At 42.3% G+C, this 25,588-nt stretch overlaps 1 protein-coding gene and 1 pseudogene across 7 annotated transcripts in view; one reads left to right on the forward strand and one right to left on the reverse strand.

Moving 5' to 3' along the window:
• Positions 1 to 25,588, reverse strand: part of LOC110990301 (glycerophosphodiester phosphodiesterase 1-like) — a 139,581-nt gene that overhangs the window by 55,917 nt on the left and 58,076 nt on the right. For all 7 annotated transcript variants that reach the window (XR_002599803.2, XR_015425879.1, XR_015425878.1 and 4 more), the window contains exon 3: positions 18,517 to 18,622. Coding sequence is in view for 4 of the 7 variants with exons in the window: in XM_022255214.2 (XP_022110906.1) it covers positions 18,517 to 18,622 (106 nt within the window). In the remaining 3 variants the exon portion in view is untranslated. The remainder of the gene's footprint in view (positions 1 to 18,516; positions 18,623 to 25,588) is intronic.
• On the forward strand, positions 217 to 2,831 carry LOC147798582 (uncharacterized; annotated as a pseudogene).

The following is a 25,588-nucleotide window of genomic DNA, read 5'->3' on the forward strand; positions in this document are numbered from 1 at the left end:
AAAAATACATCGATATTCTGCGTTATGTTTTCTGTTGCAGAGAAAAAAATCATGTCGGAAACACGCTTTATTTCAAACCGGGAAATCCTTGATAAATACTTGAAAGGAAAATGGATTGGGCGACATAGACCAAGTTATGTGCGGATCGCCAGGGAAATAATCCAAGACCATGGCCTTGTTGGAACAAAGCACACAGAAGAAAAAGTAACAAGGCGAATGAGGATTCTTCGGGAACAATGGAGAAAGAGATCAAAAAGTGAAAGGGGTTCATCAGAAAAACAGCACCTCGAAGAATTCCTGGATGAGCCATTTTTGGATGTTGATCGAGAAGAAGGCATGAAAGAATCTGAGGCGTACACATCATCACTTACTGTTGTCGAGGCCCTGAATTTATCCTCGGTGTCATTTGGATCGCCAGACAATCGTCAAGACAAACAGACCCAATGTGATCGTCCAAAGCTACCTCTCCACGAAGTAGGCACACGACAGCGGTTTCGGAGGACAAACTCCATCCTACAAGATTTGCGAGAAGAAGCTGAAGAAAATGGCGTCTCTACCACCCAGCTTCTGGGGTATTTACTTCATAAAGAAAACTACATCAGCAACAGGAAAACGGCAGATGCTGGGCTGAAACTTTTCAACAATTCGTCGATTGATAATGAGTTGGCTGAGGACAAAGGACTCTACATCTTATCTTCGTATAATCTGGGCAGAACATTGTACACTAACTTGAGACGTGATTTGAAAGACCACGTGACACTTCCAGCTCATTACAGGTTAATGGAAAAGAAGCGCTCTGTAACTCCTGAATTGCGGCCTTATAGTCATGGTGATTATGAAGGCATCACAGCTTCTCTGAAAGAATCATGCACCATACATGTGAAAAGATTTATTGAAGCTCACCCAGAAATTGAACCAGGAGAGTATAGAGTAGTATGTAAAGACGGGCTTGACGGATCCGGGCGGCATTCTATTTATCACCAGAAAGGGCAGACTGAGACATACAACATGATTTTGTATATGTGGATACTACTGGAAGTCATCAGAGAAGCTGGTTCATCGGCAGAAAGCTCACCTAAGGCATCAGGTGTTTACCAATTTGAATTATTGAATGCTTGTTAATAGAATATTAAAAATTAACCCTCTAACTTTTTCCTTTTAATTTTCTCCGTCTCCTCCAACGTATACATCTTTTAAAAATTCATAAAATTGAATTAAATTTAAATGAACGATTCATAATTTCATCATTATACGCAGGATCAACAGTGTGGAAGGAAAGGGCAGCCAATAGTCCTGAAGCTGCTGTTCCCTTGTTCCTCGTGAAGGGCAAAGAAGATAAAGAGCTCCTGGAATCAATCATACCTGCAGTTGAAGATGAAAAAGCAGCATTGTCAACCACTGGAATTGATTTCAGAATCTCCGGAAGATCATACCATTTCAGCTTTGATTTCAACCTGACAATGGTGGATGGAAAAATGATGAAGCTCTTGACGGGAAGGGGAGGGGCCTTTTGCATTCTGTGTCCTGCATCTAGAGAGGAATGCCATGATCTGAGCCGTATAGAAGAGGGGTTCTCAATTGGAGAAGTATGCAACGAAGACCTGCGAAAACTTTTTCAGGATATGCAACATGAAGGAGAAATCAAGTCTAAACCTGGTGATTATGCTGAACGCCGAGGACTGACTCAAAACCCCATAACGACTTGTGACATCAAGGTGTTTCCTATCTTGCACGCTACTTTACATACAATGGACTGGATCCTGAAAATTATCTACCACTTGGCCGCTGGTGTAAGAACCTGGAAGGAAAATATGCTAAATGAAGCTAAGATCAGAAGAGCCAAAGAGAACGTCAGAGCCTCAATATATGAACAAACTGGAATACGGGTGGACGAGCCTGACCCAGTAGGCAAGGGTGGTACCTCCACGACGAGTCCAGTCAGCAAAAGGTTGCTTCATGATATTCCCATCCGTCAAGCGTTGATTGAATGTGTCCCAGAAAAGGGGGATACTAGAGCAAACATTGAGATTATTGTAAAAAACATATGTCATTCTTCGTCTTGTTTCAAGCTCAGAGTTGGTAAATTCAGACATGCTTGATGTACTTTGTAAGGACACAAGCCGACTGTTTCTGCAGCAGTTCCCAAGTTTCAAATTTACCCCGTCCGTTCACCAGGTTCTTGCCCACAGCGCAGAATTAATTGCTGCAAATAAGAATTGCGGTTTGGGAACACTTTCAGAAGAGCCATTGGAGCACAACAACAAAAACATCCGCAGATACCGAGAGCAACTGTCTCGGAAAACGACCCAAGAAGATAATTTGACTGACGTCTTTCATCGTCTATGGCTGAAATCCGACCCAGTAGTGCGCTCCTTTCGTTACACCAACAACTGTACATACTGCGACGGGGATCATCATGTTCGCTCTTGCCCTAAGAAAATGACAGATGTCGGAGTCCACATTGAAGACGAACTTTTTAATTCATTCCTCATCTAGATAACCTACTCTGGCGGGTAAGATTTTATATATTGTTTCCTGGAGAAAAGATCACCTGGAGGAAACATCACAGCGATATTTATATACGAGGGCCTACTCTGTTTGAAAGAAATTAAAATAATCCACATACCTTGTTACTTTTGCTATTGGGTCATTCCACAAAATTGAGACACACTTTGTGACTGTGTTCCTTGTTACATTCGCAACCTTAAAATTTTTTTCCAGCATGTTGATTCGAAATTGACATTGATATAAATGTTGCAAGGTTCTTGCAGGGTGTGCTTTATCCTTGCAGAGTAATATGAGTTAACTCTGTGGTAATGTAAAAATAACAGGCTGTAAGGGTTGTGGATGTAACAAAGGACACCGTCACAAAGCGTGTCTCAACTTCGTGGAATGACCCTATTATTTCATTTAGAGACCACTCAGCGAAACAGAGAACAAGATACAGCAATAAACTTACACTTCTGTAAGAATAGCTCAGACAACACAAAAGTCTGTTTTGTGCTTGTTTTGCCACGATTTTTCATTATTTTGTGATGAAATGCATTTTGCCATTTTTTATATCAAATAACGTGACCATCCCTTTGTAATGCGTGAAATGTCCACGAAGCAAATTGTGGCGCGCGAGAGACATTTCTTCAGAAAACCTTGTCAACAGAGGGCGCTGTTGTTTACTCACAACGGACAATCTTGGCGAGCTTTTTCTATATCGCGTCTCGGAAACACCTTCCTTCGTCTAACTTGAGTACCCAGCAGACTCTAAACAACTTCCAAATACCTTTGTAATTGTTATAATAAATGTATGTCGAAGTATTCGACTGTATTCTCTGATGTCCGGGTCAGGTACGATTTTAAACCACTGTGCACAGCTGGCTTTCATGCCTGACATCAATTCTACCTTATGCCAGAATGCACAGTGGAAACACATTATCACAACTGACCTCACCAGCACTTTCTTTCAGATCCCACTGTCCTGCAACTTCATGAAGTACTGTGGGGTAGCCACCCCTTTTGGAAACTGCCCTGGAAGAACTCATGTGCTGTGTCCTCGGTGACCTGCTGTTATTTTCTTGTTTGTAGCCAAATAGTTCCTTTAGTCCAAGTATGTTAGTGTTATTATCTCATTTACTACCTATGTCAGTCCTCTTGTTATCAGTCAAGGACACTTTCAGGAGCATTTACCCCAGGGAACATAACCTTTGTTCAAGGAAAAAAAAGATGTCATGCCATTACTTGTGATTGCGCCCTGTTGTGTTGGCAACCCCTGACCTCATTGTTCTGGTCTTTCGTTTTACTCAATTTCTGCATTTTGCTGATGTGCATTAAAACCTCCTCTATATCCAACAAGGCAGTTTCACAGTTCCGGTTCTTGTGTGTCCAGGGCACCTCTTCCTCATTACTGGTGCAGAGATTACAAGTTGATAAGAGCTTGCCAATTTCACCTTATCATTATGTGGGGCCCAGTCGGAAAAGCAACCATGGCAAAACCATAAACAAAATTGTGCATGGACAACAGGCAAACTCTTGTCTGATCTCATAACAATTACTCGCCCCAAGTGCAATGCCGGACGGAGAGAGTCGACATGATCCTGGGCCGGATGCCACTGGAAAAACTGGTCTGGCTGGAGAACAGAGGCCACTTGCACCTCTAAAGGCACCCCTTGTGAGGGAGGAGGAATGGCCAGAAGGGGATCTGGGTCAGGCTCTGTTGCTGCTGGCTGAGGCTTGGAGTCTATCTTGCAAGCGAGAGAAGTGAAGGCCTCAGAGAGGGACTGAAGGGTCACCATCAATGGGGGCGGATCTGGATCAGAGTGGCGTTTCTTCTTAGCCTTGGATGAGGAAGAAGCCGGAGAAGACATTTTGGCCCAGCACTTCTTAGTTTTCGCTGGAGTGGGGGAGCCAGCAGGATGGATGGAGATGCAGCCGGGCAGGGATATCGAGTGGTCGGATATATCCTGGGAGGAACTTCCCATGTCAGGATATATGACCAATTGCTTTTATGCAAAGATCCAATTACAAAAATCCTCGAATAAGTTATTTGCTACTCGATCGGGCAAACCCATCTCTGGTGTATTCTCTACGCATCCCTGTGTAGACTTCAAAGCAGCTGCAAATGTTGGGGGCTTTTTGGGCATGTATTGGATAAATGAAACATGACACTTGATCTTCTGCTCATCCACAGAACTGTTCATACCTTGAAGTATGCAGAAAGCTTGTCATTTATGTATCGTACCTTGAAAAGTCTGTCACGGTTTTTAGCCAATGGATTGAAATCCCTGTTATTACAACAATGCAGGTACCAATGAATTTACATCGTTCAGAGCATAAGTCTCTCCATACCATGGAGTTGTAAGCCACGGCATTTGCTCCGATAGTCTCGCAGGTGAGACCTCCTGTCCATGCCTTGTGCAATGTTCATACCTATGAAAGCATCCAATGTGATTTTACCTACAGCTCCCATTTCATATTGGAGTGGTTTGCAGCTCTGTGTACTTGTGCATATTAATCTCCTGGCAGATGTAAGAAACAGATTGAAGAATTCCAACTCTGAGACAGGGTCACAATCCAGCACCCAATTGCATACACCCCTTCGAGGCTGGAATGGATTTGCTGCAACTGACAGATTAATTTCTACTCCAGTGAATTTTTCCCAGTTCCACTGACCACCTGCTGCAGCACGGCCATGGCCACCACCACGGCCATGACATCCCCTCCCACCTTGCCTCCCTTGAACCCCACTTGGACCATGTGAGTCACTGTCATTGATGCTTTCCTCATCACTCTCCACCTCTTCTTCACGGATTTGACTGCTCTAAAAATAAAATGTTTTCGGAGAATAATTGCATATGCTACTCATAACATTCAACAAAAAAAATAAAATTCACATTTTCAAGAATATTTTGCGTTTGTTTCCCGAAACTTGGCACATAAACTCCTCCCCCACATTGGGTGGATTGGGTCTCCTAGTGATATTCACCCTTGCCCAGCCTACATATGCTAATTTCCCATGTGCCTATTGCATACTGCCTCTTAAACCCTCCACGATGCATTGCGATCCTGCCGCCATGTTCGTCGTCCTTTTCGAAGTGGGGGAGATCAGTGGAGCCGAAATGGGGAAGGAAGGGCTGGAGCAGCTGGGCAGGGGTAAGTATCATTAGGAGATCTAACCAACACCATATGGGGGAGGAGTCTCCTGCATTCACCTACCTCTGCCCAGCCTACATATGCAGAGTGGCACCGTACCCTAGAGGCGGGTAGGCATTGGGAGTGTAATTACTAGTGGGAACATAAGGCAGGCGCTGCCAGGGCAAGAACTCACCAGAGGAAACTCCCTAGGTCGAAGCATCCGTCATTCATCCTGTCTGGACCACCAAGCTCAGGGTTGCTCTGCCATGGGCTGTTTCTGCAGAACGTCATTCAGGTAGCACTCAGTGAAGGTGGAGGGAGATTTCCAGCAAGCACCTGGCAGATTTCAGCCAGAGGAACTCCCCCTAAGTACAACCAGGACGCTGAGGTGGCTCGAACAACATGAGCCCTGACGTGGGATCAGATCACCTCATCATGTTGTGCCGGCTAGTCCCGGTGAGTGAAGATGATGGCCGAGACTGTCCATCGGGCAATACTGTCCTTTGACGCCGGGTGAAAGGGTTTTGTTATAGTGATGAAGAGCTGTAAATTAGATTCTCTGTGATGCTTGGTCCTGGCGAGATACCATTTGGGAGTTCGAACTGGACAACATCTCTAGTCAGAGTCGTCTCTCGAAAGTGAGGCTATTGCTGGGATGAAAATATCAGGAGGCTGGAAGGTAGGCGTCTGTTTTTTTTTTAGGGAGCACGGTGGACAGACTGAAGCATGAAAACCTTTGAAAGGTTGAGCCAAGCCTGGGCCAATGGACCTTCGTAATCCCCAGCTGATAACAATAGACAGAGCTCCTATGAATATACATCTTGACACTCTCTGCCCCAGCTCAGAATTGACTTGACAATCAGCCCTCTTTTGTGTTCTTCCCAGCTGAGTGCATTCCAGCATAACAAAAGAAGACCAAGCTCCTTGTCGGGCGTCTTTGATTTTCGTGATTGACATATGGGGATTATAGGGTTAGTTTTGGCTGGACAAGCTGGTTTCCACTAGGCAAAAAAGGCCAGGCTTCTGGAGGGCGGCGCCGCTCAATAATCGTTGAGTGTTGTTTTTCTTTCCATTTCGAGTTTAATACAGCAATTTGCGTGGCTTTCAGAAGATTACTTTTGTCATGTTTTTATCAAATATAACTTTTATATCGAATTGGCTCTCCAGCGAGGTGCATATTTGTGGTATTACTATCTTGGTAAAAAATTATTTTAAAAGCAATTTCAATTTTTCCTCAGACGCTCAAAACAACAGAACAAAACAACAAGAACAAACACTAAACAAAACAAATAACAATTTTGGTATTGTTGTGCCCTTTGGATGCTTTTCTTTTCTATAGGAAGTCTTGGCCCCACAACAAAATAAATGTATCAGGCCACTTATTACCAAATTGGCCACAAATCTGTGGTCCTGACAAAAACGTGCAGATTTCTGTGGGAAAAAAAATCTGTTACAGTGAAATCGCTACCACGAACTTCCTGTTTCAACGAAAGGTTTTCATGACTCCGTTGCCGGAAAAATCGCGGTGGTGAAAACACGTGTGCAGTGCACCTCACTGGTTCCCCGCTGGGCCAAATCGTTGCCATAGAAGGCATGATGAAAATACAGAAACCAGTCAATGTACCATTCCTGCCAAAAAGAGTCGTACGTCAGCTCATAGCTCTACAGTTGGAAGTCGAAAAAACACTGCTGTCACAAATCTTTCTGCAGGTTCATTCACAAAAATTGATCTCATGTCTATGTTTGTGTTTTCTGTGGATTTGAGGTTGTACTGCTTGTACTCGAAACGAGCCTTTCCACAAAATTTCCTGCCATAGCAGGAGGCTTATTGCCCGCCCCTCCAGATGTATCGATCACACACGCTTACAATACGGTATACAGTCTCCCTAGACTTCATGGCTTGACATGTTGCCACCTATTTGTCCTTAGACAAAGCCACTATGACTGATGTTGCTTCTGTCGTTGACTGACATTCCGTTTGAAGCTTATGAGAGTGCCATCAATTCTTATTAAAATTATTCTGCCCGCCCAGTTTCACAATAAGGGAGAAAAGACAAGGGGGAAAGAAAAATTGGGATGACTTTCTTTCGGGGAAAAACTAAGTTATCCAGCCCTAGAGAGTCACTGCAGAGAGCATTTACATGGAAAAAAGGAAGGTAAAGTTAAAATAAGAATAACGCCACACTTCTTTAAATCATTCTGATAAGTTTCCCTCTCCCAGGTGCATTGTATGACCCAGCCTCTGCTTCAATATCAAAAGAAGTTCACCACACTCAAAGTTTAAACTGACTTTTGAATTTTAATAGTAGGAATACTGCTGCTGTGAGAAGAGAAAACTTTGAGGTACAACTGAAATTCGAACATGTTTTATTTCAGTCCATTTTCAAATATAGTAAACAATTTTACAGTTAAATACGGTCACCTTATTCAATGAGAATAATAAACAAACATATTTTGCAGTGAGTGATTCTGATCTGATGTCACTTCTTGTAATTTAACAGCTACGAAAACGAGCTCAAACGAGAAAAAATAGCCGTTTATTCTAATTCTGTTGTGAGTTACCCTGGTGAGATGAAAAACTGACAATGCTAATTCCCCCCAACCCTCTGTGAAGCCTTCCTGCATTTGTTATTTAGAGCATCCCGGATCGCTCTCGCCCCCATCTCAACGGTGTCCCCTGGAAACTCTTTTTCTGCCTGCACAAGTATTGCCTGATACCGTTCTTCATCTATCAGAGCACGTTTGTGGACGATGCCATGTGCTGTCCGGGTTGGTTCCCCGTTGACGTTGCTGCACACAAGCTCGTCATTCCGGAATAGATAGCCAACGAGTTGAGTTTTAACACAAAGTGCTTACCGCTTGTGGACATGAACAATTTATCCTCATCTCCAATGATGACATCATCACTAGTTGATCCGTCTAAAAACCGAGGTGTTGTGGGAGACGCACTACATGATTTGGTAGCATCCTTTGCTCGAATATATAGTTTCGTTTGCAGTCTATTTGTGTGGTCCACTTTTCTGCTCAGCTTGGCCATGTCGTCTCCCAGGGACTTTTGCTGACTGATAAGTGTCCTGACAAAGCCAGCAGTTCAGCAACTCCAGTGTGGCCAACTGGGGAGGCGAAGCTGGCTCCCTTGCGGTTGATGGGACGGGCGAGGCTGGCTCCGGTGCAGCTGATGGGGTGGAGAGGCTGGCTCCGGTGCGGCTGATGGGAGTGGCAAGGCTGGCTCCGGTGCGGCCGATGGAGCTTTGGATGGGGGGAGGTTGGTTTTAACTCTGACAGGGGCACGTTCTCATCAGAGTCTTCACTGGATGACTCGTTGAAGATTCTTTACAACCATTCTTACTACGACCACGATTTCCCGACCCCAAAATACTTGCTCACACCCTGCGGATACTTGCGTCTTACCACATCTTAAGTGATAACACAAAGCAGACAGAAAGAAATTGCTTTTACAGCCTCACATTTCGACCCCAGCAGGATCTATATCAAAGGTAAAGAGAAGAAAAATTCTAAGAACATGTAATATAATCGCATAACAATTTGGCATTTGTGTGGCAATGAGGGAGAGGGAGTGTATTTATAAAGGAATAAGCAGGAAAAATGCGGGGAGGCGGGAAAGGACAAAACTTTAATACAGACAATGAAGATGTGACTAAATGTGTCACTAAATGGCAATGTTTCCTGGTATTCAAAACCCAGTGACCATTGCCATAGATGTAAAAATATTCTAAAAAGCACTTTTAATCTTTTTACAGGCATCCCAAGGTCGGGCCATCATTCTTAGTCAACAGAGGGCCACACGACGAGGTGACCATTGAAACCCACATCTGGGACATGCTTCAGATGGTCCATGGCATGGTAGCTGCAAGGAAGTCCGTTCTCGTCGTCAACAGAGGATGTGATTACAACATCAATCATCCGGCCAAAGAAATCTTCTATGGTCGCCTTTTTAAGGCCACCAATCTGGATGGCCTCGTCATCACATCTTACTGTCCCAGGCACTCATCCCTCAATCCCATCGAACGGCTCTGGGGACAGGTCACCAAAGCGCTGTCATCAGTGTACCTTTTTTGACACACTTCCAGGTATTTCATTTTATTTCATATTGGTTAATTAAAATCCATTTTCGCAGTTTAAAAAAAAATGGATTACAATGGATTTAACAATCAAAATAAAAAAATTAAACAATTAAAACAAGAATTTAAAAAAAAATCAGAATTAAATAGTTGCAATAATATTCAACATTTACCATTACAGTTTACACCCACAAAAAATAAACCATATGACATGACCAATGACCAACACTCATATAAGAACACTACTAAAACTTGTCCATTGCAATTTACACTTCAAAGATGAAATTATTCTGATCTTAAAAATTTCAGTCACATGTAATTTTAAAATTTCACTCCCATGTAAAAAACAATGTAACAGAGGGCATTTCTTAAGAGGAGCACAATCCAAATATTTCTACTAAGAGAACTTATTAGAGGGCATTCCTTCCCATATTTGTTATGCAACCAGATTAAGGTAGGAAGCACACTGGTGAAATAACGTTTTGTGCGGCAACGGATTTCAGGGATGAATGGTTTATTCCGCAACATTCGTGTATGTTGAGGCGGAAAGAATTCACGAAAAAGGTCAGTGTGGTCAAGGGTTTTCTTGAAAAAGGATAATGATATTTGATTATGCCTGATTGCCAAAGAATCTAAATTGAAATGCAATACAGCTTTGGTGTATGACAAATACTCTACCCCAAGAATAATCTTCAAGGCACGTTTCTGTACTCTTTCAAGCCGAGTCACCTGGTACTGGGTAAGTGCTCCGTTCCACACAGCAGGAGCTGCATATTCCATCAATGGCCTGATGAAGTTTTTATAGAGAGTTATGAGATCATTATGAGGCAAGCCTTTACTTCTAAGAACCCTAATAACATATGGATTTTACTATTAGCACAAAATGTTCATTAATAGTAGATGCTACCATGAACGCATTATCTAGGTCAACTCCTGGAACATGTATTGACGGATGGTCTTTATTATTACCAGTAATCATGCGGATTTGGTGATCAGTAGCATGAATTTTGACTCTTTTAACCGGAAAAAATAAATTAATCTTTGTGTTCTGGGTTTCAATAAACTTTTCACACATATGACCCACTCTGCAAAAAGGAGTCTTAAGTCGCCAGAGCCACTTTGGAGTAAAAGTCCTTTAGAATAATTTTGTACAGTGTAAATCAATAGGAACCCACAGCATTTTTCACCATGGGGTATCCACTTTCATCAGGATGCCAAACTGAGTGATACATCAAATCAAAAAAGTCAATTTGCTCTTTCCAATACAAGTGAAAACTCAGAAAGTGGCTCTGGCGACTTAAATACTCATTTTGACAGAGTGGGTCACATATTGTGTCAGCATCAATGTGATCTAACTCTTCAGCCCATTCATAATTACTAATCCACGTTCCAAAGGAATGTGTAGCACTCTCGGGCATAGAATGCCTCAAACACAATTAACTTGCATTTTTAATTCGAGGGCTATACACTGGGGCCCAATGCTTAGTGTTGTGGTCCGACATCCCAACTGGCGATGTAATTTGAAGTATTGCATACTCATCACTCATATTCATAATAATCTTATCAAGAATATTATTACCTCTAGTTGGCTGGTCCACAACTTGTCAAAAAAACTGGTCTGCAATGAGTGGATTAATATTCAATTGATCAAAGTCTCCTAATATAACAAACCCAGCCTGTGGGTTGGAGACACTTAAATGATCAACAGTGCTCAACATGTGATCAATCATGACTTCCTCAACTTCAGAGTCTGGATGTGGGAAATAAAACCACAGCACAAAATATACAAGAAACTGATCTTGGCAAACGATAGGGTCGTAGCTTGATCCAGACGATCTCCAAGTTTTCTGGCACTTCGATCTCAGGTAACTGGGAAGTGTTCCACTAGTGTTTCACATATAACGCCACACCACCCCCAAGTTGATGTTGTCAACACTTCATAAAGAGAGAGTAACCGGGATGCTAACAACTCCAGGCAAGAGGTCATGCTTGTACCAAGTTTCCGTAAGGGCACACACGTCAAAATTCCCAAGCGCAATAGTAGCTGACAATTCCTCAAATTTGTCATTCGCTGATCTGGCATTACACAGCCAAAAAGAGGGAAGATGTGTTTTCTGTTGTTCTTGTTGAACTGCGGCATTGGATGTCGAAGCTTCATGATCAGGTTCCAAACTTACTGATGCTTTGGGGATTGGGGTTAAAACTCTGGGACGACAATCTCCAGGATGAGGGTGGGCAGCAAAATTGTTAATAGTCCTTACAGACATGTGAGCAGTAATTTTCCTTTTCTTAAGCCTGCAGGCTCTACACCCACAATGAGTAGACCTTTGTAGCCCCAATTCACAGACTCTATCACTGACCTCTGGAGATACAAAGTTGGCTTGATTTGTATCTCTAAGTCCGTACAAGTCATCATCGCTGTATTTAATTCGACTAGCACTTCTATTAATTCTTAAACTGTCGTGTAGATACTCATATTTACATGTACCGGGATTCCAAATTCGATCACCTCCATTTACTGTTTAGGTCAGCGAGTTATCATACACCGACCTAACTCCAGAACTGCTCACAGTCACAGATGTTTCAAGGACTGCACTGGGATTCTGCATGTGGGGCATTGCCTCAGGGCCAGGATTCTTTGGAACGTCATTGAAGACTCTTAAGTCGAATACAGGGTCCGGGCCAGGAACAAACAACGAGATGTATCCGTGTTTGGTCCATTTATTCATCGATACTCTTGGTCAGCGACAATACGCATAGCTACACTTCCACTGAGACTTAGGTTCATGAAGATCTGGATCGCTTTTGTGTGTATATAATACAGTATTCTCAGCAAGAATTTCCACAAGGGTGAGCAGTAGCACAAAATACAAGAGGTTACGAACATGTAGAGGCACCATATTGAATTCCAGTCATTTGTGTGGGAAGCTAAGCCAGTGTAAAAGACTACATTAAACTTCCAAAATACATGTACTCACTTCACAGGAACAAAGGAGGAAAAAGCATTCCTTGGCGATAATCGTAGCAACAACAATCAATATAAATGTCAGATAAAACCAGCGATGAACACAGAGGAAAAAGATTTTAAAAGATTAAAATCTACAAGATAGCGAAAGATAAAAAATACAGAGGCAGCCACTAACAGGGCGCCCTCAAGGAAATATTAAATATTTGTTTGTCTAGCTGTGATTGTTTGGTTTTGCTGTTTTGAGTTTTTACCTGGCAGCAATAGATATATACTGTATATACAAATAAACTAATTATCTTTATCATCAAAATTCAACCCCCTTCGTAACTAGTTACATAACATGCATATGCATACTCCGTGTTTGCGCCATCTGACTGGTACCCAGCATCTGCGTGTTGTCATTATGGAAATGCACAAACCACTATTTCATTAATAAGCCATTAAAATGAAAATTTGTTACTGTGGAAAAAGTACTAACAGAGTAAGCACCAACTGAACTAGTTTAAGGACAACTGAGATGAATGTGCCCAATATTTTTGCATGTCTACATGTACTTAATGGGAAAATTGTTTCAAAATGTGTAATACACATCATGTACAGGCGTTATAATAATTGTCAAGATTTTGCGTGGCCATTTCCATAAACCATCCGTTTCCTTTTTTAATTTCAGGAGAGGACCGCCCACCATGCTCCAAAACTCATCTGACTAAATACCAGAAGCTTCAGAAGGAACATCAAGTTTTTAACTCGACTATGGGACGCCTCGAACGCTACCTCTGCGGTGTCAAATACTGTCAACAGCCGTTGACAGTATCCCATGTCTAAAGTGGCACAGGGAGGGGAATTTATGGTGATTACCATGAGGTAAAGCAAATAATCAATGCCTCCGCAAAGAAGCTCCGTGACCATCCTAATCTTCAGTAGGAGGATCTTCTCCTTCAGAACCACATGGACCATGCAAAGGGCAGGTGATTCTTTTCAAGTGCCAAAAAAGGGACTCGTGGCCAATGCTCCTCTCGACCATGTGTTGCCAAAACTGAGAACGTGCAGATTCTCTGTGACTTTCCCACACTGGAGCCATCGACTACTCTCCCAGGATATTTCATCACTTTCCGCAAAGCCCTCGCTCAACCTCGAGGGCTTCCTGACGGCCATGTGCCCTCTGTACGTGAACAGCATTCATAACCGCTGTGAACAGCCTGGCTGCCGATATATCTTCACATCGGAGAAGGGACGAAAGACCACCGTCTGAAAATCCACCAACCGTGAAGTTCAAGCAGATTTTGATTTTTTTCAATTGTTACAAAATTCAAATCCAAAGTGTAAATTTGGCAGAGAATCAATGTTTTCAAAAATACTACAAAGTTGCTGTTTGTGATGAGACTGCAAGGGGTTACCCTGTACTGTATAGGGACAACATTTTTCTGTTTCAGAAAAGTGGCTATTCCGTTTTCAAAAATCCTCAATTCTGTTCCCGATTCAGGAATTCCCACAAAAACATTTCATCAGTATTAGTCTATGACAAATCCATGTTTGAAGAGTCGTAATTTTATTTCACATGTGTGTCTTCATGCATTACAAAGTATCACGTACATTAGTCATGCAACAGCCGTTGATACAGCAAATAATCCAAATCGAAATGTCCGCCATTTTCATTTACCCACTGGTGAGAATATTTGGAAATTCGTCACAAATGTTAGGGCTTTGTGCATTTGTGACTCCAGTTCAGACCTTTCTCATATTGGGAAGTGGATAGTTTTCTATCAAGTTCACAATGTGGTGAGATCGGAACGTCTGATTTCGTTTGAAAAAAAGATCAGTTCTTGTTCTGTTTTGCTGCTGTATTCTTGTCCGTTCTGCACGGCTGTTCACTATTAATCAAGGCATCTACATGTATGAGCAAAAACTTCAGTGACATCTTTGAAGAATTTCGGTCCTTTCTTAAATTAGGTGATTTCTAATTTAGGTTTATGTGACTTAATAAAGTTTGATATTACCTGTATAGCAAAAAAATGTCCTTGCATAATGCATTCTTGTAATATATTTGTGATGCATTCTTCAAAAATTCCTTTGTACTCAAGTGATAGAAATAATTCCTTATTATTGATTTTTTTCATGTTACCAATATGCCACTGTACTTATCAGTTATTGTTATCATAAAGAATACTGAATTATGTTGAATTTAAAGATTAAAGTCCTTGGAGTACGTCTGTCATTGGCGTATGATGGAAAATTACCGACTAATGTATTGCTGTTCAGTTTACCGCACAACTTGGCTGATAATTCGTGTAATTTGTCGTTTGTTTATGTTATGATTAAAATGTTGATCTATTTAGAAGGCATAGAATCCTTCGACTCTGAATAACTGTTTCATTCTCCATTCCAGTATGTCGCTAGTTTCCTTTACTTAGGACTCTATAATAGGCCCACTCCAATACAGGCAGTCTTTATCAGGCCCAAACACAGTTGTGCTATGCGTCTCAAAAGGAGGGTCAGTAGGCCTAGGTCGGATTTTTTTGGTTTGGGGAACAATCTGTGTGCTGATTGCATGGCATCAACAGGGAGACATCTTCCAAAATTATCTCAAAAAGTGATTAACACCTGTCTTAATCTATGTAAACATTTCTACATTCAGCATTTCACAAGAAAATTATACACAATTCACACAGTGCTACTCAGGCGACCGCAACGGCAAACTGGCCGACAATGTCCACGAGTATCGTGTGGTAAGTGTGTGTGATGCATCTGGACCGGCGGGCGATAAACCTTGTGCCACGAGCAGAACAACCTCAAATTAAACTCACGAATGCAAAAAACACAAACATGAATAAGAGACCAAGTTCTGTGAATTGCAGAAAACCTCTTCCAACATCGGTGTCTTTTCGACAAGCAGCCTTTAGGATTGCATCCGTGACGTGTACGGCCGATGTAGAGTGGACTTGCACAGCACAAGTACATGATGTGCTAGGTACACACTGGTTCTAGTTGCTACATTTCCATCACACATTCTTTTGCATGGGTGCGGCGGAAACCAGAGCACCTTTTCGTGCATTGAGCTTGTTTTCACCACTGCGACAGCAAAACATGAATCGGAACTCGTGAAAATAATGCCTTTTTTCAAAAATTACAAATGTAAGAAGGAAGACACATAAAAATTAGCATTTTAATGTGAGAAAAGATTATTGAAAGATGTATGTGAAGACAGAAAAGACATCAGATTTCAACTGGCCCATACTATGGTATCAGCTGGTCCAACAACTTTTCTAAAGGTCTATTCTCGGGCCAGTGGACACATAATTTCGACCCCTGAAAAGTGTACTGTACTGGTCAAGTCAAGCCCCCAAACGGCCCAGCTTTATTGATTGGCATTCTTTTCTTCATGCCCGAGAATGATTCTGTCAGCTCCTCAAAGGAAATCCATATGTTGACTCCAGTTTAGTTAACAATACTCCCCTGACAAAGAACCAAGATAATGAGCTACGCTTGGCTGAGCCGAGGTGAGGCCAGGAGGGTCAGAAGCCCAGCTTTAATGATTGCCATGCTACCTTTTGTGAGAGGATTTGGCCCCCCAAATTAACTTTTGCTCTCTGCAAGGCCCGGGCTTGGCTCAGCCTTTCAAAGGCTTTCACACGTCAGTCTGTCCGCCAGGCTCCCTTAGCAACCCAATGGTTGGGATAAGGAGAACCCCATGCTGCTCCGAACGGATGTGCCTATTGGCGATCGATAAGGCGTGTAGTTCACTACCGTGTCTCGACGTAACAACTGCAAGCAGGAACACCAGTTGGATGCTTGGATGGAGATCAGATATGACAGACAGCGGCTCGAAGGGGGACTGGCAAGAACACACAGAACGCTTCCGAGATCCCAAAATAAAACCGGACACTTGAAGTGGGAGGCTTGACAAACATTCCCCGAAGGAGATGGTGGATAGAAGATTTGTCAGAAACAGTCGATCCATCGCTGAAGCCTGAGTGAACAGCCACCAAGGCTGACCAGTAGTTGCGGATAGTAGCAACCTGGAGGCCTGAGTGGAAGAGATACATAAGAGAGTCTACAACGGAGCTCACAGAAGCTACAGTTGGAGAAACATCGTGGTCGTCGCACCATCTATTAAAATGTTGTAGTCGGATGTTGTAAATTTTGCAAGTGGAGAGTCGTCGACCCCGGGCAGCATGAACGCAGTGTCTGCAGAAAGGCCCAGTGCCCTGAAGGATCGTTGGACAATGTCCAGCACGTCACGTGAAGAGTCTTCGGCGCTGGGTGGCGGATCCTCAATCTGAGTTGACGAAGGATGTCTTCCCTAGCTGGAAGGACCAGCAGTCGCTGTACCAGGAGTCTTATCAGCCTTGGAAACCACGGTTGGCAAGGCCAGAACGGGGTCATGAGAAGAATCTGACATGGTTCCCGCTCTATCTTGGAGAGAACACGTGGGATGAGGGAGATTGGTGGGAAGGCATACGCTAGTAGGCCCGACCAGTCAACCTGTCGTGTGTCCGTCACCCACGCCTGTGGGTGCGGGAACCTGGAGCAAAATATTGGAAGGTGGGCATTGTCGGCAGATGCGAAGAGGTCGACATGAGGACGCTCAAATTCCACAAAAATCTGGCTGACTACACTCGGATGGAGAGTCCACTCTATCAGGTTGACAGCACCCTGGGAGAGTGCATCTGCTATGCTGTTGCTTGTTCTCGCGATGTGGACAGCCCGACGAGTGATCCCTTGATCGCTCGCCACATGAAGAGCAGCCATGTAAGGACACAGAGCTGAGGGGAGCGAGTGCCACCTTGGTGGTTGATGTACGCCACTGCAGTGGAGTTGTCGCTCTGGATTCGCACCGAGTGGCCAACTAGATGCTGCCAGAAGTGCGAAGAGCGTTGAATACCACTTTCAGTTCTAGAATGTTGATGTTGATTCTTCGGGGTTTTTGGACAGCAAACAGCAAGCACACACAAAACGCTCGTAGGATGATGAGGGATTTTTAATAATCAGCTTTTGCTCTGTTCCAAAACTCCGAAGATTTGTGGGTATATCTAATTCGCACGGTCTGTCCATGGAAGCAGCCATTTTGGTTTGTATGACAACGATCGATCTCACACAACAGCATGCCGTGTCCTATCTGCTCCGAAATGTACCTCCCAGGCTATGGCTAGAATGAGTCTCCAAGCTCCATGCACATGCATATGCACATAACTGTATAGCGGAACGGAGTCAAAGACCTAGCTCTAGCCAACAGATTTGGATGCAGTTTGCTGCTGTCCGGTTAGTCTTGAATTCAAAGTGATAAACATTAAGTTGCACCGTTATTAACAACTGGTGTTCAATGTTCTCTTTGTGTACCAGTAGGTTAATATGCCTGGTACCCTGCCACATTTGTGTGGCCTATTGATCACTGCTGCTAGCACCTAGATTTCAAGTTTAAGAATGAAAAATTTCCCTTCACGATGTTTTTAAAGTACGTGTATGTACATGCACACGGTGTACATGTACATGCAAAGTCAAACCTGTCTATACATGGGAACAAAGTTGAAAAAGATTGCATTTTTTGAATGTTCGCACGGCGCACAGGCTACATGTATTTCAGACAAATCAGAAAAATATTTTATTTGGGATTTTAACATAAAAAGTGAATTTCGATTTTCAATTTATTTCCTTGACCCAGCACCCACTATTTTGAAAAAAGAGTTGAAAGTAAAAAAATTGAAAATTTTGATTTTCATGGTAGTGCTTCAGTTGGATTTAGCGCAAGAGAGCAGAAAGATGTTTTAGCAGAAAGTCTTTTGCTAAGTGCATAAACTAGTACCTGTGGAAATCATTAACCCATGATGGCAAATTCATATTTACCTCTGTGGACCAATCCTTTACATCAAAGAAAATGTTCAATCCAAGGCTCAAACATTCGACAGTAGCCTCTTCCAGGGTAGGGATGCTGGCTTGTGGAAACTTCTCTCTGTGATTGAATTAGGTCAAGAATACACTGCATGGTTATGAAAAAGATGGTTATGGGATTTATTTTTCTACGATAAGGTCTTATTTCCAAGACAGGGAGCATTGTATATGTAGGCCATCATGTAAACTTTATGATTTAAATGAATTTGACAAGTTTACTTTTTTATATTATGTTTGTGTCTGTGGCTTTAAAAAGAAGGTAAAGTTTACATAAAAAGGAGCCCCTTTTCAAGTTTCTGTGATATCACTAAACGCTATTCTGAAAAATGTATATTTATGATTATTTTGAAAAGTAGACATCAATTATATAAAACATCTATCAAGGTATGCTGTATCAGAGCTTTCCACACACTTAACCTATCACACGTGTCAAAAACCTGCCATGCAGACGTAATGTTTCATGTCTTCACTGTAAAATGTCTTTGTCACCACGTAGAACTTTATACCCCTTTTTTTTTTTTTTTGAAGAATCGTCAATATTCATTATGTCTATCCCTTTTGTTCATCCCTCATAAAAATTCATTTTCCCAGTCAATCGTACACAATTGATACTTTGAATGCGGGCCGTGTCAGCGTCACTCTGATGCTGACCGGATTGAAGATGACATGTTTTTAAAACCTCCCCTTTTCATCGCATTTATTCTCCAGGTAAATCACTCTATTTATTCCTTTTTTTATCAACATAAGTCAGTAGTTATCAATATCATGATGCAGTGTTTTGTCTGTGCGACTCATAGGCCTAAATATTGTCAGTTCTTCTATTTTCCTTAATTTATCTTCGTTTGCTGTTCTAATCATTTGCATTTTCAACATGGCGCCTGTTAAATGGAATTATGGCGGGAAACTGATTCAGACATATTTTATAAGTAATTTTAGTTAATTTGAACTTCTCTTGTGTATAGCCTAATCAGTATTTCATTGAACCATTCGATTCATTTGATAATGTCATTTATTAGTCACTCGGACGCTGACCGGATTGGAGATGACATCTTTTTAAAATGTTTCCTTTCCTCGCATTCATTCTCCAGAATAAATCAACAAAACCAGAGATGTCGAAGTCCTCTGCTCCCTTAAATGACTATAACATAATACCAAGGGTCACATCTGTAACATCTAAATAACAGGGCAAGACTGGGCACAGAGTATTATTTTATGTTAGTTTCAGTCACGGAAGAAGAGATACATTTCACAAGGACTCACAGAAATATGTCCTTTTTTCTTAGTGTGCAAAAACAACTGTGATGGCAACATTCATGTTGGTATTTTTTTGTAATTGGAACACCCCTATTTCAAAAGTTGATTGACCCTAAATCTGAAGGAAAGGTCATGCTCAAAGACTGTATGGCACCACATAGCGGCGCAAGATTGGGAACTATGCAAAAAAAGTGTAATCATCATGAGCACCATTTGAGCAAGCAATATGTTTGCACAGAGTACATTAATGTAAATATACAGGCATGCACACTGGGTAGGTAGGCCACAATGTCATCTCCATCACTGTCCAGCAAATTACTGTCAAAGTCAGCAGAACAAATTCCCAGACCTATCATTTTGGAGGTTTCTGAAGATTACAGAAAGGTTATTTACACTGCTTGTCGATTGTATCACTTTTTAAATTCAAAAGCTGTCAAAAGCCCAGGTCTTTTTTAGGCAGCATGAATACAAATGAAGGAGAAGCAATCTGTTTGAATAGGTTACCTCCACGTATGTTCGGTCCCTATAGACTGTGCATGTTTTCAATTTGTGTATTCGTGCATGCGCAATAGTGACATGTGGTCGTTGGCCTGAAAAATTATTCTAGCAGATAACGCATATTGGTGGTGACCCATGTGCGGGATTTGTACTGCCCTTTCCCTTGAAGACCATGTGAGTAAATAGATTGTCAAGAATCTATCAAATGGTGATATCTAATAGCTTCTGGTAAGAAAGATCTCCGGAAAATGAAAAAAAAAGGTGGAAAATATTGATTTAACGACAAAGGATAATTACGGAAAAAACTATCCTTTTTTACCTAACTTTGTGTCTAATTATCACAATTTTGCTGGGTTTACCCTTATACAACTTTGATGCCGCATGAAAGACTAGTAACTATTATGAACAAAACAGTTTATTACTTCTAGGAAGAACATATTTTCTTGAGATTCACTTCTTTTTTCGTTTGGACCCACTTCTGTCATTTTACTTGCATTTCATCTTATTTAGTGCCCAATTTTCACACTTTTGTCAAATTCCACTCAGATCATTGGTGATATTGTCTGGAAGACTGATGAATTGTTTGTATCATTCAGTTCATTTCTTCAAGATTGAGAGCCATTTGTCAGAAATGTGGTTCATTTGAATGTGGATTCAAATTTCTGCACCGAGTCCAACAGTGGAAAAAATGAGATGACTGCATTTGGGTATGGCATACACATCAGGAACGCACCTGGATACAAGTGCATTTTGATAGAGTTGACTTTTACTACATTGCACTAATACATACAATGACATCAAACTACCTAACTTAAAGGCACAAACAAAAACCTTTCCAATAGAGGAGATAGACATAATCACCGCGGTAGATGATGAATACAGAAAAAGATAATCGATGACTTGCGATGTCATGTTGCTGGTAGGGATGTTTCGGCTGCTGGTGCAGCTAGCCTTCATCAGGCAACTGAAGTCTGGATGCTGCAGAGTCCACTATATACCGCTGGACCGCGTCCTCCGCATGCCCCCCGCCGTGTACTGCAGACGTAGTACGGGTGACCTCAGCAGGGGTCGCACGCTCCAATCCATGGGCGTGTCCTCAGCATGGCTCTGTTGTGCTCCGCTGCTGCAGTGATTGTGTTGACAGATGGTGGGAAGCCAGAAGCCGGGGATGTCGACGCCGCTGTCTCTGTTGATGCTGTGTCGGTTGAGGCGGATGTGGATGGCCTCCTTGATGCATCTGGTGTACCAATATTGGTCCTGGTCCACACACTGCACGCCGTCCCAGTTAGGGTGGTGACAAGCTCCCCAGGTGTGTTTGGCTACTGCTGATGAATCAACACGGAAGAGTCTCACGTCGTGCTGGTGCTCCTCTATTCTTTCACCGACGGGTCTGCCAGTTTCGCCAATGTACACCTTGTCGCAGTCACAGCACGGTATCCTGTACACTACTCCTCCGCGTCTTCCGGGCGGGATAGGATCCTTAGGGCGCACTTGTTGGCTCCTCAAGGTGGTGGATGATCGGAACACGGTGCGGACACCCTGGTCCTCCAGGATCCTCTTTAGCCGTCCAGAGATACCATCCATGAAGGAAAGAGCGATGAAGGCCTTGTATTCCGGTCGCTCCGTTTCGGTGCTGGACTTGGATCTTGATGACTGCCAGATGAATGATGTTGGGTACCCATTCGCCATGAGGGCAGCGGTGACTCGGTGTCTCTCGGCGGCTGAGCAGCGTGGTCTGGTGACTAGGCGTGAGGCACTTGGCCAGACCCCTTTTGATCCTCAACACGAAATGGTCCAATCATCTGATATCCAGCGATAGCTACCCAACACATGACTCCACCCCCACCTTGTTGTCGATGTAGTTGCACTGGTGCAGACTGCCCCTGAGTTATCCATCCTCTGGCACATCCATCTGGTCCATCCAGTGTTGCTTTACACTCATCCACAAAAATAACTTGTGAAAAGTCAATTTTCATATATTTTTCAGCCCAGGAAATGCGTTTGGCTTTGTGGTTTTTGTTAAGAGGTGGTCGTCTTTGAGCCTTTCGAACCTTGGCAACCTCCTTTAAGGCCTTACAGTGTGTGGTTCTGGATACTTTGGGCAGTTCGCATGCTTCGAATACCTCTCTGCCGGTTGCTAGAGAATTTCTGGTAACATGATGGCGAATCTTTCAAAGGTGCCGGGCATTAGTTTTTTTATATTTTGATTGAACTCGCTTTTTTCGACCACTTTCGCTGTTCGCCACAAATTTTTTACACAGTACTGTGATCTCTGGGAAAGGAAATTGGCAATATCCAATGTAGATTGGCCCTGTGAAAGCAACTACACAATTTTTTGCTTTTCAGCAGGCTTTTTTACCCATCTTTATTGTACAGTGGACTGTTGCATAATAACTATGGATAGTGTTTTCTGGAAATAACTCACATTTGGACTTGTATCTCATGAGTAACAGACAATGCTTCTCCTATTGCGCATTTCTCACATGTCCACTGAGGCATGGAGAGCAGTTGGGGCATTACGGAACACGTTGTGTTACTTCAACAAAAACACATACTTGCATAATAAGCTTGGACACATACTTTCATAATAAGTTTAGACAAAATGTATATGTGTTCTACATTTTTATTCTCAGAATCTAGCTCCCGGTCAACAATTTTCCCATGTATTTCAGGATGAATTGTTGATAACGCATGTATGAGAAACTTCTTTGTTTTGTTCCTTTCAAGGACTTTCCACCATCTTTTCAAGAAAGGGGAAGCTTCACGCATGCACTCTTTGCCCTGCTATCTGCTCAAAATTAAAGGTGAGAAGTTATCACACATAATATTTTAAACACAATGCAGAATAATTGTTGACCACCCATATTTAATGTTTAGCCAACATAAGATCAACAACGTTGTCTCAATATACGTTAATCATTAGCTGCCAAGGTGGCATTCACCCTAAAGATTATCTAATCAACATGCATGACAGCAAAGATTGTTAATGCAGATTTTTTATAGGTTATACAAAAGTAGTTTAACCTAAAAATTCAGTCAGAATAAGGATTGGTAACAAACCTGTTATTTGCAAAAGATTGTGTATTTGATTTACATGTGCATGTAAATAATGTATTTGATATTGCAGATTCTGCAGAAGTAAGCCAACTTTAGCTACAAGCGATAGCTGAAAAAAAACTGGCAAATTGTTTACTGGACTTCTACACCATGCACATGTACATGTACTGGTAGTGCAAGACCTCGAGGTTTCCATTTTTTCAAAAAAGGAGCATCACTGTGAATCCAATCACTACATACATATATATGTGTGAATTCTACAAACTGTCACACAAAAAGGATACTCAGAAAAATCTCAAAATAAATATTTTCTTTAAGAGAATCTGTCCAGTATCATTTGTAGATGAAAATGGGTCATTCTATAAATTTGAGTCCAGTTTTCTCATCTCATTTGTGTCTGGTGTATGATTTTTTCATGTTTTGAACTCATCCTTCAATAAGACTAAATAAGTTCCGGACTAGGCGGGGGGTTGGCAACGACACATCTAATGCCGAGAATACACTTTTACATATAAACAAGGAGGAGTGTAAAAATTTAAGAAATGATAAAAGAACTTCCTAATGACTTGTCGTCCATCCTTCAGGAGGTCCCTTTGACCTCTGCTCTGTGGACATTAGGATTGTCCTGCCATTTGCAATGTCACTTTGCAAGACATCCCTCAAGTTGCAGGAGGTAGAAGGAGACTTCCAACATGCAGTTTTGCAAATATTTGTGCAATGGAAACATCTATATCTCAAGAGTAAGACCAAGATGCAGATCCTGCTCTTATGTCATTAACCCTGATGAAGTAATGGCTGCATTCATCAGCTTAATGGCCAGACTGGATTAGCAAATCTAATGGCCGAAGCCGTCCAGAAGGCAATAGTGTACTGACACCGCTGGATGGTGTGGTCTCATGAAAGTGATAGACGATGGGGTTAATATTGTCCCTTTCATGCAGTCCTTTTAGTCAGGTAACACTTCAGGACATGAACAGGCCCCCAAAGTTTATCTGCATCGTCAACAGGATGTAAGAAGGCGGAGAGTGTAAAGATATCGGACAGATCAGGTGAGGGAGTCTGATCCTTTGTAATGAAGCCAATCGAAGGAATGAGGTGAACACCATGCGGCTCCCAACATAGACGGCCTTCGGCAATGGGTAGAGCCTATAGTTTGCTGCCTCCTCAGGACGTAACCATTTCCAGAAGAAAGTCCAACCAATTCTGCTTATAACAAGGACAATTTTAGATCCAATCCTTTGTTATTCATTGCTTTCATTCCTGATAATACAAGGTTCCTGTTATAGCACTCGTAGGAGTGTTAGCTGGAGCCAAAGCCTGACTATTGACACACATAACAAAATGCTAAAATCTGCAGTCACAAATTTGAAAGGTAGGCAGATGACATCCCATGCCACCATAGCTGTAGCATTGCTAGAAATTCCCACCAAAGAGGAAGATCGTGGGAAGTTGATCATTGTTCAAGGAAGCCAAGAGATCGATGTATTAAAGGCTGCTCTATCATCCCAGGGAGAGTGCATCTGCCACTATGTTCTCAGACCCTGCCATTTGGATCGTCTGCAGGTCAACTGCATGATCCCCTTCCATTAATGTGGCTTTGGTCTTTGGCTGGCAGTGTGAAAAAAAGGAGAAAAGAAAGCCGCAAGACGTACTCAAAGACGGAGATGACATTATCATTCAGAGTCTCTAGCATGACTGTAGTGAGGTCTGAAAGGAGAGTTCTCCTTTCCGCCCAGACCTCACTACAGTCATGCTAGAGACCCTGAACTCTCCTTTCCTATCAAAGGAATTTACCTCGATAAGAGGGGAAGAAATGAAATAGGTCAGAGACCGAGACAAAGACTTTATATAACCTAGATATAGTTGGCGTCAGTCTTTATCGAACAAGGAGTTCCTAACAAAAAGGCTTGCTATGCATAAGTTGTCTTTAGCAGCAGTGTATAACACGTGAATATGCAGAAGGATGTTGAACACATTCACGTCAAACTGAAGATAAGCCGTATTTCGTACCCAGCGTGGCTGTCGGCATCCTGACTGTGACGGAAAACTTTGATCATTTTCACGCATGTGTGAAAAATAAATGGCTAGCATACAGGAGTCAGGTCTCATGATGTTTGCGATATGAATAACAGAATGAGCGTCCATAGCAACTCACTCCGTGAAGAGTACATGTTACCCTTGACTGGGCGAAATCGTTAGTAATTTCTGCTCAAGGAAA

This window comes from Acanthaster planci, linkage group LG07 (genome assembly GCF_054643075.1).
Source record: "Acanthaster planci isolate LZ-2023a linkage group LG07, COTS_SCS, whole genome shotgun sequence".
Lineage (NCBI taxonomy): Eukaryota > Metazoa > Echinodermata > Asteroidea > Valvatida > Acanthasteridae > Acanthaster > Acanthaster planci.